This window comes from Symphalangus syndactylus, chromosome 22 (genome assembly GCF_028878055.3).
Source record: "Symphalangus syndactylus isolate Jambi chromosome 22, NHGRI_mSymSyn1-v2.1_pri, whole genome shotgun sequence".
NCBI lineage: Eukaryota > Metazoa > Chordata > Mammalia > Primates > Hylobatidae > Symphalangus > Symphalangus syndactylus.
The window spans coordinates 54,994,442-55,009,477 of NC_072444.2; the positions used below are offsets into that span (position 1 = coordinate 54,994,442).

The window sequence follows — 15,036 nt, forward strand, 5'->3', positions numbered from 1 at the left end:
TTGTGGAGATGTGCCATTTTTGATGGACATTTAGGTTGCTTTGAGTATTTAAAACTTTTATAACACCTGGAGAATATTACTTGTACAAAATAGGTTACATATATATTCATTGAATAAAAAATCTTCTCTAGATTGTCTCAGGTCCTCAAAAGTTGGGTGCTTTTTATTTATTAAATTCTATATCCCAAAGCCCTCAGTTCATAGGATACACATGTAACTCATTAAATTGTACTGAGTGTTGAGACTGTTTTGTGGGAAGGTAAGGCTTGAATGTATGGCTATGGATGGAGGTCCTCTTCCTAAGATGTCTGTGAGTTGTACCTATGGCTGGGTTTCACCGCCATGAACTAGAGGTTTAGAATGCCACAAGAACTGGGCCTTCGGGGACATGACAATGAAATCAAAACATGGAAAAAAGCCAGCACTTACCTGGATGAGGAACATAGCTATGTGGTGAAATTCTCCACGTCCCCCTTGCTTAACAGGAACTGTCATAAAGAATTTGCTGCCGTCTCTAGAAAACACGGGCTCCTCATTCTAAAATGTAGAAGAGCATAGAACAATCTCAAAAACGCACATGCAATCTGTGCTGCCTACTACTGTTAATTCCTGCATGGGTTATATCAAATATTGATTTAAAATAAGTTAGGAAAATGGGCACATTATTTTAAAAAATGAATGTATGCTATTTTTTAAACTTTTTTAAAGTAAATCTGATACATTATGTATGTATGTGGTTGAGTTGTGGGAAGGATAAGAAAATTTTGTTCACGGTGGATATGAACGATTTACTATTAGACTAAAGACACTTTTTAAATTGGTTCAAACAAGAACTGTCATATCTTCACATAAGATTGCATTTAGTGATATATCCTTCAAAGATAAGGAACATGCAAACATCTGCAAGAGTTTATCAAAATAAACCTTTTAATTATAAAATTCTGTAACATATTTTTTGAAATCCTTTCTTCAGCAACTGTAGTTACTTGAAGATTCATTTCTGAGAATGTATTCATAAATTTACTGAAAATACAAAAGACAACAGGCCACAAAATTCAAAGGATTCTATAGAAAGTTATTTAATTCAAATTTACCATCCTTATTGCTCATCTCTCCACAAACACACAAACACAAATGCCCACCTACAACTGTGACCGCTTTTGATAATTTTTAATTAAACTCTGGTGGCACATTAAATCAATAGAATTATTTTTGAAAATTAAATGACGAAAGCCATATATATATATATATATATATATACACACACTATATTTTTTATATATATAAATACACATATATATGTAGAGAGAGAGAGAGATACTGCTCTTTCTTCAGGAAAAACATTAAGAAAACACATCTGACGAAACATTGAGTTTTTCCTGCTGGATTAATGAGATTGGTTATATATGGTATAAAGAAAGGCTTTGATATGGGTCCTGAGTAGCTCTGCAAAATGGCCTTCAAGCCCTTTTAGATGACTTGGCCCTCTACTGTCTTTCTGATCTCATCTTTTTTATTCTCTTGCTTTCTTCACTAGGTTCCTGCATGGTCCTGCTCCAGGGCTTTTGTATTTTGTATTCCCTTGGTCTGGATCTTCCTCTTATCCCTTTCAGGTCTCTAATCTGAAATCTCCTTATCAATAAGGTGTTTCCTTATTACCCTATATAAAGTGAGACAGACCCTATATAAAGTGAGACAGACTAGACCATCCAACTCTATCTGACATCCTTCATCTCCTTTTATTTTCTTTCTAGTTTTCCATAGCACCTGATACAGTTTGCATCTGTGTCCCACTCAAATCTCATGTCGTATTGAAATCCCCAGTATTGGAGGTGGGGCCTGGTGGGAGGTGACTGGATCATGGGGGTGAATCCTTCACGGATGGTTCAGCAGCATCCCCTGGGTGCTGTCTCATGATAGTGAGTGAATGAATTATTACAAGATCTGGTTGTTTAAAAGTGTATAACACCTCCCCCATCCCTCTCTTGCTCCTTCTCAGGCCATGTGAAGTGCTGCTCCCCATTTGCCTTCCGCCATGATTGGAAGCTTTCTGAGGCCTCCCTAGAAGCAGAAGCTACTGTGCTTCTATACAGCCTACAGTACTGTGAGCCAATTAGACTTCTTTTCTTTATACATTACCTGGCCTCTTATAGCAGTACAAGAATGGACTAATACAGCAACTAACACCATTCAACGTATAATTTGTGTATGTACGCATTTGTTTGTATATGAATGTATGTATGTATGAGATTGGTGCAAAAGTAATTGTGGTTTTTACCATTACTTTTAATGGCAAAATATGTGTATGAATGTATGTATACATGTACATATTGTATATGAATGTATGTACATATGTACATATTGTATATGAATATATGTATGTATGAGATTGGTGCAAAATTAATTGAGGTTTTTTTCCATTACTTTTAATGGTGGGGGTAAATCTGGAGGATAGAGTAATATATATATATATATATTTATATATATATTTATATATATTTATATTTATATATATTTATATATATTTATATTTATATATATATTTATATATATTTATATTTTTATATATATATAAAATGAGTATTTTTGTTCATTGTATCCATACATTCATCTATTCATCAATTATGAGTTGAGAGCTACTGTGTAATGGCAAAAACCTCAATTACTTTTGCACTAATCTCATATTTACATACATATGTATGTACGTATGTATGTATGTATGTAGTTCTCTGTAATGTAAGCCCCATAGGTCAGGAAACTTGTATTTTTCACTACTGCATCTGCAGCATCTGGCACAGTGACGATCATGTAAATTGAGCTCAATAATTATTTACTGAATGAATCAGTCAATTAATAACTATTTTAATATACTGAACAGTCTGATTTTAGCTTCATTCGTAATACATCTCTTGACAGTAATATAAGGATATTTTCCTTATCTGCCTTATAAACATTCATGAAAATATAAGTAACATATGTAATAAATTTAAAACTCTAAGATAATATACCATTCAAGGTTGGAAAAATTGTATAACTGAGCATATAATGGATACTGACAAAATACTTGACTGAGTGAATCACTTCTTTCAACTATAATAAAGTCAATAATTCTATTTGTTCCATCGCATGCTTCTGTGGGATATTTGTCTGTTGGAGTTTCTTTGGTCTGTAACAATCTTTTTGTCTTCCTTTTTCTGCTAAATCTTACTCGTTTTTTACTTATTCTCATGAAACAAAAGAATTTCCAAGATTTCCCTAGTTAGGAAATCTCTCCTCAGATATTCTAAAAACTATCTTGTATTCATCTTTATCATGGCTTCCAATGCACTGTATTACATTTATCTATTAACTTGTTGGCTTCCTTCACTAGGCAATTAATAATTGAACTAAATTTTAAATTGTATCTGTTTAGCTCTATTGCCTAAGACACAGTAGGTCCCAACTCATAATTGGTGAATAGATGAATGTATGGATACAATGAACAAAAATATTAGTTATAGATATCACTCTATCCACCAGATTTACCCCCACATAGCAACTCCTCCCTTACCATTCTCCCTTTGTACTTCTCTCAAAAGATGAATAGCTTTTTCTCATATACAGATATATGAGCATTCTTCCATTTACATTGCCTCCTCCCCAGTTCTAGTACCTTAGCAGTAGTTCAGAAAAGGAATAGATGGGGGCTACCATCTCATATGCCTTGCTGGACTAAAAAATCTGCCCCCGACACTTGACAATGTCTGGTGATAAACATTCAGCTCCACACAGATGGTGCCAATCTCACTGCTCAGTTTCATGACATTACAAGTCAGTGTTTTTGACACACAAGATGGTGAACTGGGGATATTGGACTCTATTTCCTTGACCAAATATATTATACGCTGGTCATCTCAACTGCAAGTCCCTTGAAAGCCAGGCTAAACATGCCCACTTCCCTTTGCCTTTTCTACTGTGCAAAAAGAGAGTATATGATGATTCTACTAAATTTATAATTATCTTAGAAATTTGCTGCTTCTTATTACTGCTACCATGCTCATACATTAAATTTCATATAACTCTAAGTATTTCATAAAATTCCCTTAGAGCATCTGAAGAAAAAAATCAACTGTGATAAACGACCAATGGCATTTACTAACTGAATAATTAATAACTGGATGCTTTGTTTTTTAAAAACTTTCTATTAAACATTCATAAATTTGGGATTTAAAAATTAGGATAATCTCAAAAGAACATGCATTATGTTAACATATGTTAAACTATTATGAATGTCACTGGTAATCAAAATAATAGCAAAAGATGTTTAATAATGGAGGGAAATTCAGAATGCGTAAGTATTACGTGTTATATATTTTTCACTGTTCTTATTTTCTGTGTCTAACTGAAATTTGTGAGTCTATTACTGGCTGTAAAATCAGGGCTTTTTTCTATTTTATTTTGTATATTGACCTGGATAAAAGTATTTATATTAATAGAGAACCATGTGCAAAGACACATATACTCATAATATATATACAAACATGTATCTGTATCTATCCATCTACCTACCCTTCAGACAAACAATTATTTAGAATCCTTTTTACTTTTCTTCTTAATCATTCAGTAAGTATCTATTAAGCTCTTCTTACATATTGAATTCTATACTAGGCATTTGGTTTACAATTAGAATAAAAAAATACATCCTCATGTCCTTGTATCTTAGCAAAAAAAAATCATAGCAATAATTGTGTAAGTGTTACACAAAGATTACACTTGACTTTAATAAAACTTTTATTGGGAGATGCGATTTGGTTAGGCTAGTTAGAGGAAGTGACTTCTTACATAGGTGATTTAAGCCAAGGTTTGAAAAATAAATAGGCTTCAAGTAAGAAAGTTTGAGGGAATTTTGTTCAGAAGGAAGGGCACTTACGAAGTCCCTGTGCATATGAGGGTCCATGTAGCTAGACTGGAGAAAATAGATAAAATGATTCTATGACACAGAGCTGAAAAAGCTTTCAATTTAATCCCTTGTGGACCTTTTAAGGATGACAGAAAGAAGAGAGAAAAGTTCTTTGAGTTGTGGAAGTGCAAGTATGAGGGGAATGTTAGTAGCAACAATTAAATGCATATTTTGAAAAGGTCACTCAGTCAGCCTGCAGTGTGAACAGATTGGCAGGTGCCTGAGGGGTTGAGACTTGCTGGATCTGTAGTTTGAACATGGACAGTGTTTGTGAATTAGAGAAAAGTAAATTGACTTGAGAGATGTTTGAAAGTAAAATCTGTACATATTAATTAAATACAGATAGATAAAAATGAGAAGAGATTCAAGGATGACTATTAGGTAAATAGTTTTAATATCTGAATAGATAATTATGTCATTGAGTCCTATGATAAAAATAAAGAAGACTGACTAGAAAAGGAATGAGTTCAGCTTAGACCTGGGGAGTATGAAGCTACTTTTACAGATTTAGGAGGAGATGGCAAGCATAAATTTGGATATTTCAGAACTCATTAAAGTGTCTGGATAAATGTGAAGGTCTCAAAATATGGGTGGTCATTAACGCCATAGACATAATATAAAATAAAAGAGGGCTTTAAAGAACAAAAAGAAAACCAAACCAAACCATACCACACATATTATTTCCCTTTGCAAAACTCAGTAATGGAGTTAAGAGTAAAATGAATTCAGCTATATTTAAATAAGCTATTTGTGTTTCCTTCTGAATTGTCCAGGATGAGACCATGTAACAGTGATTAGGTTTTTAGTCCGTCATGTTCATCTTGATTCCAGCCTCATTTATGTCACAAACCAGAATTGTGAGTTAGAATACAACTAGGAAGAGAAGTATTTATTTGAATATCTCCATGATCAATTTATGTAAAGGTCGGGTCAATTTTTCAGACAATTTGAACAATGCTAATGATTTCCAGTTTGGTTAGGTCCTGAGTTTTTCTCCTTCATCTACACAAGAGTGTACTTACACAGAATATTTTAAAAAGTGACCCTGGCTGCTATTCTGCAATTTATGTCTCATAAAAAAATGGAAGTAACCTTTTCACAAATGTTACCATAGAAAGCCCAAGTCATAAGTGATCCTTTTAATGAAAAAGGATCACTCTGTCAAACCTAGCAAAGCCTTAAACTCATATTTTTTACAGAAAGTTATCACATAAGAAATGGGTGAACAGATGGTCACAATGGCCAAGATGTGACAGACCACCTATACTGTACCTGTTTAGAGAGCCACGTATCTGATGTCATCTCATATTTCTGAAACAAAACAATTAACTCCATGAAGCATCTAAAGACCAAAATGAGCATATATAAATTTAACTTTTTTAAAACACAGTTATCATCAGTTTTTTTTTCCTCTCTTCAACTGGTGAAATACTATGAGAGATTTCATTGTCATTATTGATTTAATCTGAATGACTAAGTAGAGAATAGGGACTAAATGATAATTTAATTATAAAGTCTTTTCTTTGGTGAACTATTTCAGAATTCCCAGCAGTACCTCACCAGGGAGAGAAGATCATTTTCCAGCTCTGTTTGATTACCTCATTCAAACTGTTTTGAACCACCAGACACTGTCTCTTTTCACCTCTAGGCATCATTGGGAGACAAAATTATTAAGTCCTTCAAAGCAACTGGGCAAACAGCCAGGAATAAAATTAAAAAGTGGACATTCTTTCAATATTCAATTCACTCATAATCATGGCCTTCTTTTTTTCTTATCAGTAGTAACTCAGTCTTTGAGAAAAAATACCAAACATTTGGAATGACAAAATTATGTGTCCCTTCAAAACAGTCTTGCAGTAGATCAGAGCCAAAATCATATTGCAAAAAGCAAAATTAGACTAATTTAACCTCAAGTTAAATACATGTAGAAAAAACAAGCTTTAGTAATACCGTTTACATGTAGTGACATGAAATATCTTGCAGTTTTCTGAAAGAAATTATTCTATAATAAAAGTATTCAAATTAAGAAAGATAAGTAACAACATATTAGGGGTTTTCCTATATGCAGAGGTACCCTTCTCAAATTGTTAATAATAAATTATTTATGTTTTAAAATACTAATTTCTTTTTCTAAATCCATATTATGATTACATTATAATTGGTCACTTTCTCTTTTCAGGGCATTATTTTTCAATAGATCTTCATTACATGAAGATATCAAAATAAATCTAACTGAATCATTTTATTCTCCATTTATACCCTAGCATTAACCATTCCTGATATCTGTAAAGCACAGAAATAAAATAGATACCAATGCCACTGCTTGTTAGTACCACCAAGTTTTGGTAGAACCCATAAGAGTCCAAAACTTCATTTGTTATTGTTTGTCTCATTATTTCAATTAACAGAATGCAAAGTCTTTTTCTCTCCATACGTAGAATAAAATACATTACAATGTCAATAAGGTGTCAAATCAATAGTATGATAGGATTACTGGATCTATTTTCTATTAAAGCATTTTAATTTATCTTTGCAGTTATCTGTATGCAATGAAATATTTACAATATCTTTGTCTAGAAGGGCTTTCTCTAATTAACTACAATATATGTAGTCTAATTTTTAAATTTTTACTTTTTTCTTTATAAGTAACTGTTCACATGTTTTGATGTTTTTATGAGGTTGTGTTTTTATTATTGAGTTATAGAATTTCTTTATAGAATTTCTTTATCTGTGTTTTTCTCTGATACACATTTGGCAAAATATTTTCTTCCAGACTGTAGTTAGCATATCCATTTCCTTAATGGTGTCTTTGATGAGAAGTTTCTAATTTTATTGATGTCCAATTTATTATTTCATAATTAATGATTTTTTGGCTTATTCACTATAGTAAGGTTTTATTTCATATTTTCCCCTAGGACACTGACAGTATTAGCTCTTAAATTTAGGGCTATGATTTATCCCAAATTGATTTTAGAATATGATATGAGATGTCAAACATCAATTTTTTTTTATCCAGTAGGGATGCCAATTTTTTCAGCACTATTTTTCTCCATTGAACTGCTTTAGCACCTGTGTAGAAAATCAATCAATCATATAAATGTGGGTCTGTTCTCTGGAAACCATTCAATTTAGTTGACCTATTTGTGGTCCTTATGCCTCCATTAGCATCTCCAGGTTTTCATAGCTTTTTATTTATTCTTGAAATCAGGTAGGGATAACTCCTTCAATTCTATTCTTTTACAGGATTGCTTTGACTTGTTCAGGTATTTTTTGTTTCCATATTAATTTTAAAAACAGCTTGTCTGTTTCTACAAAAAAAAAATCAGAAGGGACTTTAATTGGTATTATATTAAAACTATGGTTAAATTTGGGTAGAATTAATATCTTAACAATATTAATCTTTTCTATTTAAAAACATGGAATAGCTTCCATTTATTTAGGTCTTTCAAATGCCTTTTAGCAATGTTGTAGTATTCAGTATGGGGTATTTCACAATATTTGTTAAGTTTATAATTGTGTATTTAAAGTTTTAAGGGTTTTAATGGTATTTTAACCGATTTTTTTTTCTTAATATCACTAACATAGAACTTATGTTTTGTTGTTTCTTCATTCTTTATTTTGAAACAAGTACAAACTTATAGACAAGTTAGAAGACTGGTTTGAGAAACCTGAATACCCTCTGGACTTACTTGCCACTTGTTTATGTTTTACTCCATTTGCTTCCTAACAAATTGTGATTTTGTATTCTAGGGTTTATTGTAGGCTTTTTTGTTAATGTACACAATTGTGTTATCTATAAATACAGATTTACTTCTTCCTTTCCTAACACTATACTGATTCCTTGCTAAGTTACTCTGAGTGGGGCCTCTGGTAAAGTTTGCATCACAGTACTGAGAATGGATACCCTTACCTCACTGCTAATATTAACATGAATAAGGTTAGTGTTTGCATATTCAGTAAGGGGGTACTTTATGGGTATCTTTTAACAGATTGGGGATGTTTCTTGTTATTCATTTATGTTGAAAGTTTCATGAATTGGTTTTGAATATTGTCAATTGCTTTTTCTTCATCTACCAAGATATTTAATTCATCTTTTTTTCTTAATATAATAAATTATATTGATTGGTTTTCAATATTAAACCAATCTTAAGTTCCTGGGATTAACCTCATTTGATCAAAATGCACTATCCTCTATTTATAATACTGGAGTTGAGTACTGATATGTTTAAGGACTTTCTCATATTTGTGCTGATATGATTTGGCTGTGTCCCACCCAAATCACATCTTGAATTGTAACTCTCAAAATTCTCATGTGTTGTGGGAGAAGCCCGGTGGAAGGTGATTGAATTATGGGGGCGAATCTTTCCTTTGCTGTTCTCATGATAGTGAATAAGTCTCATAAGATCTGATGGATTTACAATGGGAGTTTCCCTGCACAAGCTCTTTGCCTCCTGCCATCCACATAAGATGTGACTTGTTCCTCTTTGCCTTCTGCCATGATTGTGAGGCCTCCCCAGACATGCAGAACTGTAAGTCTAATAAACCTTATTATTACTATTATTATTATTATTTGGAAATTGCCCAGTCTTGGGTATGTCTTTATCAGCAGCATGAAAACAGACTATTACATGTGTTAATGAGAGAGATCAGTCTCAATTGTTGTCTCTTGTGTTTTTCTTGTCCAGTTGTGGTATCAGTATTATTCTACTCTTATAATATTAGTTGAAATGTTCTTTTTCTTCTTCACTTTCTAAGGAGTACAGGGATGTTATCATATACTCCTTAGTGAGAATGTCATAGTGTTTGAATATTTGCTCCCCACTCCCAAATCATGTTAAAATTTAATTGTGATTGTGTGATTGCAACAGTATTAAGAGGTAAAATCTTATGGGGTATTTAGGCCATGAGGGTTCTGCCATCATTAATGGATTAATATCTTTATTATGGGAGTAGGTTTGTTATCACAGGAGTGGGCTCCTTATAAAAGGACGAGTTCAGCCTCCTTTTGTTTCTCTCTCTCTCACCCTCTCTTTGCCCTTCTGTCATGGGATGATACAGCAAGAAGTCCCTCTCCAGATGCCAACCTCTCGATCTTGAATTTCCCAGCCTCCAAAACTGTGAGTCAATAAATTTCTATTCATTATAAACTACCCAGCCTGTGGTAGGTTGTTATGGCAGCACAAAACAAATCAAGACAAGGAATTACAGGATTTATTCCTTAATAATTGATAGAATCCGTCATGCAATCCACCCGCTTCTAGAGCTTTCTTTGTGGCAAGGTTTCTAATTATGAATTAAATTTATGTAATTTACTAAATAAATTTATCTTTAATTCGTTCTTTATTTTTATCTTTAACTGATGTAAAATTATTCAAATATTCTTCTTCATACATTCACTTTGGTGATGTATTTTCCTTTTATTTTTGGTTGACATGTAATTATTGTATATATTTATAAATACAGACTGCTATTTTGATACATGTAAAAAATGTGTAATGACAAAGTCAGGATAATTAATATATCCATTACCTCAAATATTTATCATTTTTTATGTGTTTTAAACATTCAACACTCTCTTTTCTAGCTGCTTGAAAATATACACTAAATCATTATTAACCACATTCAACCTTCAGTGCTTCAGAATACTAGAACTTAATCCTCTTATCTAGCTGTAATGTATCTGTTAACTAACTTCTCTCTATCCTTTCCTCCAAAGCTTTTCAGACTCTTAAAAACACAATGCTACTTTCTACTTCTATAAGCTCAATTTCTTTTAGCTCCCAGATAGACGTAAGAACATGTAATATTTATCTTTGTGTTGACTTACCTATCTCAGTTAACATAATGTCCTCCAGACTTATCCATGTTGCCATGAATGACAGAATTTCAGAATTTCATTCCTTTTTATGGCTGAATAGTAATCCATTGTATATGTACAATGGAATGTTTCATGTATATATATATATATATACACACACACACACACACTTTTTAAAATAGCACACATATATACTTTTTAAAAAGTGTGTGTGTGTGTGTATATACTTTTTAAAAAGTATATATGTGTGCTTTTTTAAAAATCCGTTCATTTATTGATGAATGTTTAGGTTGATTCTACATCCCGACTACTATGAGCACAGCTGTAGTAAACATCAGATGCAGGTATGTATTTCATATACTAATTTCCTTTGTTTCGGATAAATGCCCAGTAGTAGAATTGCTAGTAACATATGTTAATTATATTTTTAGTTTTTTGAGAAACCTCCATACTGTTTTCCATAATAGCTGTACCAATTTACATTTCTTTTTGTTGTCTGTGCTTTTGAAGTCTCAGCCACAAAATCTTTGCCTAGACCAATGTCCTTAAGCATTTTCCCTGTTTTCTTCTAGTAGTTTTATAGCTTTGGAAATTACGGTTCAGTTTTTAATTCATTTTGAGTTGAATTTTGTATATGATGAGAGATACAAATCTAGTTTCAGTTTTCTGCGCATTGACATCCAGTTTCCCAGCAATATTTACTAAAGAGGCTGTCCTTTCCCTAATATGTATTCTGATGCATTTGTTGAAAATCAGTTCTCTGTAAACACGTTTTTATTTCTGAATTGTCTATTCCATGTTTTCATTTCAAACATTGTATTTTTCAGTCCCTGAAATTTTAGTTTCATTTTAAAGTTTGTATTTCTCCACTAAAATTTCTCACCTGTTTATTTATTGGAGCTATTCTCTTTTTTAAGTTGTTAGATTTATTTCTAATAACTTTGTTATTGTATAAATGCTTTTATATGAAGTTTAAAAACATGGAAAACTAATTTATAATAGACTTCAGAATAGTAGTTGCCTCTGGGAACTGAGACTGATTGACAAAGGGGACAAAGAAACTTTCTGGGATAATAGGGATGTTTTACATCATGATGAGGTGTGAATTATGGGATATATGCATTCACCAAAACTCATTTAACTGCACATGTGAGATTTCTTCACTTCATTGTACTTAACTTATACCTTGATTTTTAGTTTTTTATTGATACATAATAATCATACATATTTTGGAGTACATGTGATATTTTGATACGTGTATACAAGGTGCAATAATCAAATCAGTGTATTTAAGACATCCATCACTTCAAACATTTATCACTTCTAATAACTTTTAAAACATTATGTGTCTGCTAATTCCAATATTACTATCCTTTGCAGGTCAGCTTTTAGTGGATATTTTTGAGGAAGGTGACTAGGCTATATTTTCCACGTTTCTACATATATAGTATTGATCATATGATTGACATTATAAATGCTACATTGTTTATAGTCTTTATTAATTGTAATTTTCCCTTTAAAAATGTAAACTTTGTCCTAGAGTACACAGTTAATTTACAGGCAGATGAACTTGATACCTTACAGTGTAACTGAAAGGTGATTAGAAGCTGTCTAGAATAGCCCTACTTCTAATGCTTTTTCTTTCTGTGTTCTCAGTTGAATACCCGGGGTTTTCGGGGAGATCTCTTCACTATTGTTGTTCAGAACTCTAATGTCTCTAAGCACTTTGCAACTTGCAGATCCTTCATTTGCTTCAAAAATTTTTAGTGTTGTTTTCTTTAAGACAATGTGGAAGCATATATGTGTGCACAGCTAAGCATTGAACCTAATACTTAAGGGGTCCTCTTCATAGATTGCTGGAGTCCTTTTCTATAAAGCTCCAACTTCTCTGGTCCCTGTCCTATAAATGCTAGTCACCAAAAAAGCCTCAAACTCTGATTCCGTCTGCTTAGATCACAAAGATCTTTTAGCTTTGCTCGGGCTTCATCTCCTAGCCATTTGGTCTCAAAAGTGTTGTGAATAGAAAGTCATAGCAAGGTTGATTTTGTGCATTTAATTGATTTCAGCATTTTTGGTCATGATCCTCCTAATGTCCCATATCTGAAAACAGTTATTTTGTATATTTTGTACAATGTTACAGTTGTTTACAACAGAAAAGCTAGTCAGGTAACATCTACTCCATCTTTTCCAGAACAGAAGTTTGAAAATTCAGTTGTTAATCTAAAAATGCTTTACCCAAATACCATACACATAACCATTTAAACTTACTGCAATGTTTTCTGTACCAGGAATCTTAAAAATGACACATTGAATTTACTACAGAGTTTACAAAAACTGATATTAAGAATTGAAATGTAACCTGATTTCAAAACAGAGTAGTTCGTGAACCAAATTTTTACTTGTTTTACTTAATTTCAGGACAGAAACACTGTTATTTTATCAGATCTACCTGAACTAGAGAAAAAATGAAAAGGAATATGTTTAAAGAAGATAGGAAAGAAACTTCTTATTCTCAAGATAATCAAAGACAAAATATGGAGAAAAATTCCATATCTGAGAAAGAAGCTGATGTGGCTTGGATTATACTTCATGCCGTATAAAAATTAATTTGGTTTTCAAAAGCTCAGTTTGTTCTCTTCTGCTTATCATCAATATTGTTCACTTCAAAGTTTGGAAGCTTTATAAATTAAAGTATAGATTCTTAATAGAATAATTCTTTTCCTAATAGTTTTAAAAGTTAAACACTGAATTTTTTTGTACAAAGCATTTCCTGATTCCCCTTTGTAAAGTTGCATAAGCTACTTCGTTTTAGGCATAAAAGAAAAGTACATTATACTCACTTTACTACAAGCACCTGTAGTGGTCTCACACACTGTGAGGATGGAGACGTTCTGAGGTCGGTTTAACCATCTTACCACAGTCTTGGTATTGCTTACCCATTTAACCATAGTGACATAGTATTCTCTAGTTTGGAAACAAAATTAAAACGTATGTTTAGAGCCAGAGCATTGATATAGTACCAACAATATACATTTGCCATTTTATATATAAGAATAACAGAACCACTACAAGAATGTTGCTTCATATTAATTTATGTATAGAGAGATAGATATGTGCTCTTTTCAATATTTACATATATAAATACAAATATATGTGTATGTATGTATTCACATGGATGTATACATGTGTATACAAATATACAGATAATTTGAGAAAAAATTTGAGAGTGAATTATTTCCCAGAAGAGTATTTCTTGGAAAAATCAAAACAATCACATGCTAGACATTTATGAAAATTTTCTATTGATTAGTACCCCTTTAAGGGCAGAACAAGTATACATTTATAAAGGTATGTTATTTTTTTCTTTAAAATCACAGTCAATGAATCACCAAGAAAAATCTTTTCCAATTAAAAGGCAAAGATTATTCCTGGCTTAATAATTATATCTTTTACATAACCTCTGTGTTATTTCACTTCATACATGGGGACTTTGGCTACCAAGGTATGAATGGTTTGTTTTGGTCTTTGCCAGTTATAGACCAAGGACCAGTCCCAATTTTTAATATATAATTTTTTTTTCTGTATTGTTAATTATCTTATTTATTTGAAACATTTTTAAACAAGGAATGAATCAAAGAAGATGAGAATCTATTAAATTCTTGGCATAATAAGGATATAATTTATGGGGCCAATTATGTCCTCATGGTAACTGGTGACTGGAAAAAGTTTATATATCTTCCTTTGTAACACATACGTTTGGACGTGTATACAATATGTCACAAGGCTTCCAACTCACACGCAACAAAATGCAATCATCAATACTCATCCATTTATGACAAAAATTTAAGAAAACTTTTCTAAAAACTTGCCCAGTTTCAGAACAGATCAGTTACTTTAGAAATAGCCATCCAGTCTACAACCATACCATCCTGAACATGCCCCATCTCATCTGATCTCGGAAGAAACAGCCATCCACGTGTCATGGAAAGTGTCATCAATGTACTGTATTAAAACTAATTAACCTAGTTTTGGCCAGGTGCAGTGACTTAAGCCTGTAATCCCAGCACTTTGGGAGGCCAAGACGGGCAGATTACGAGGTCAGCAGATCCAGACCATCCTGGCTAACATGGTAAAACCCTGTCTCTATTAAAAATACAAAAAATTAGCCGGGTTTTGTGGCACATGCCTGTAATCCCAGCTACTTGGGAGGGTGAAGCAGGAGAATCTCTTGAACCCGGGAGGCGGAGGTTGCAGTGAGCCAAGATCGTGCCACTGCCCT

The 15,036-nt window shown here is 32.5% G+C and overlaps 1 protein-coding gene across 5 annotated transcripts in view; it reads right to left on the reverse strand.

Moving 5' to 3' along the window:
• The window catches only part of DPP10 (dipeptidyl peptidase like 10), a 1,432,672-nt gene that overhangs the window by 78,702 nt on the left and 1,338,934 nt on the right, over positions 1–15,036 (reverse strand). For all 5 annotated transcript variants that reach the window (XM_063631313.1, XM_055262569.2, XM_055262570.2 and 2 more), the window contains 3 exons: positions 13,598–13,721; positions 6,212–6,250; positions 430–537 (listed from right to left, as the gene is read on the reverse strand). In XM_063631313.1, coding sequence (XP_063487383.1) covers positions 430–537; positions 6,212–6,250; positions 13,598–13,721 — 271 coding nt within the window. The remainder of the gene's footprint in view (positions 1–429; positions 538–6,211; positions 6,251–13,597; positions 13,722–15,036) is intronic.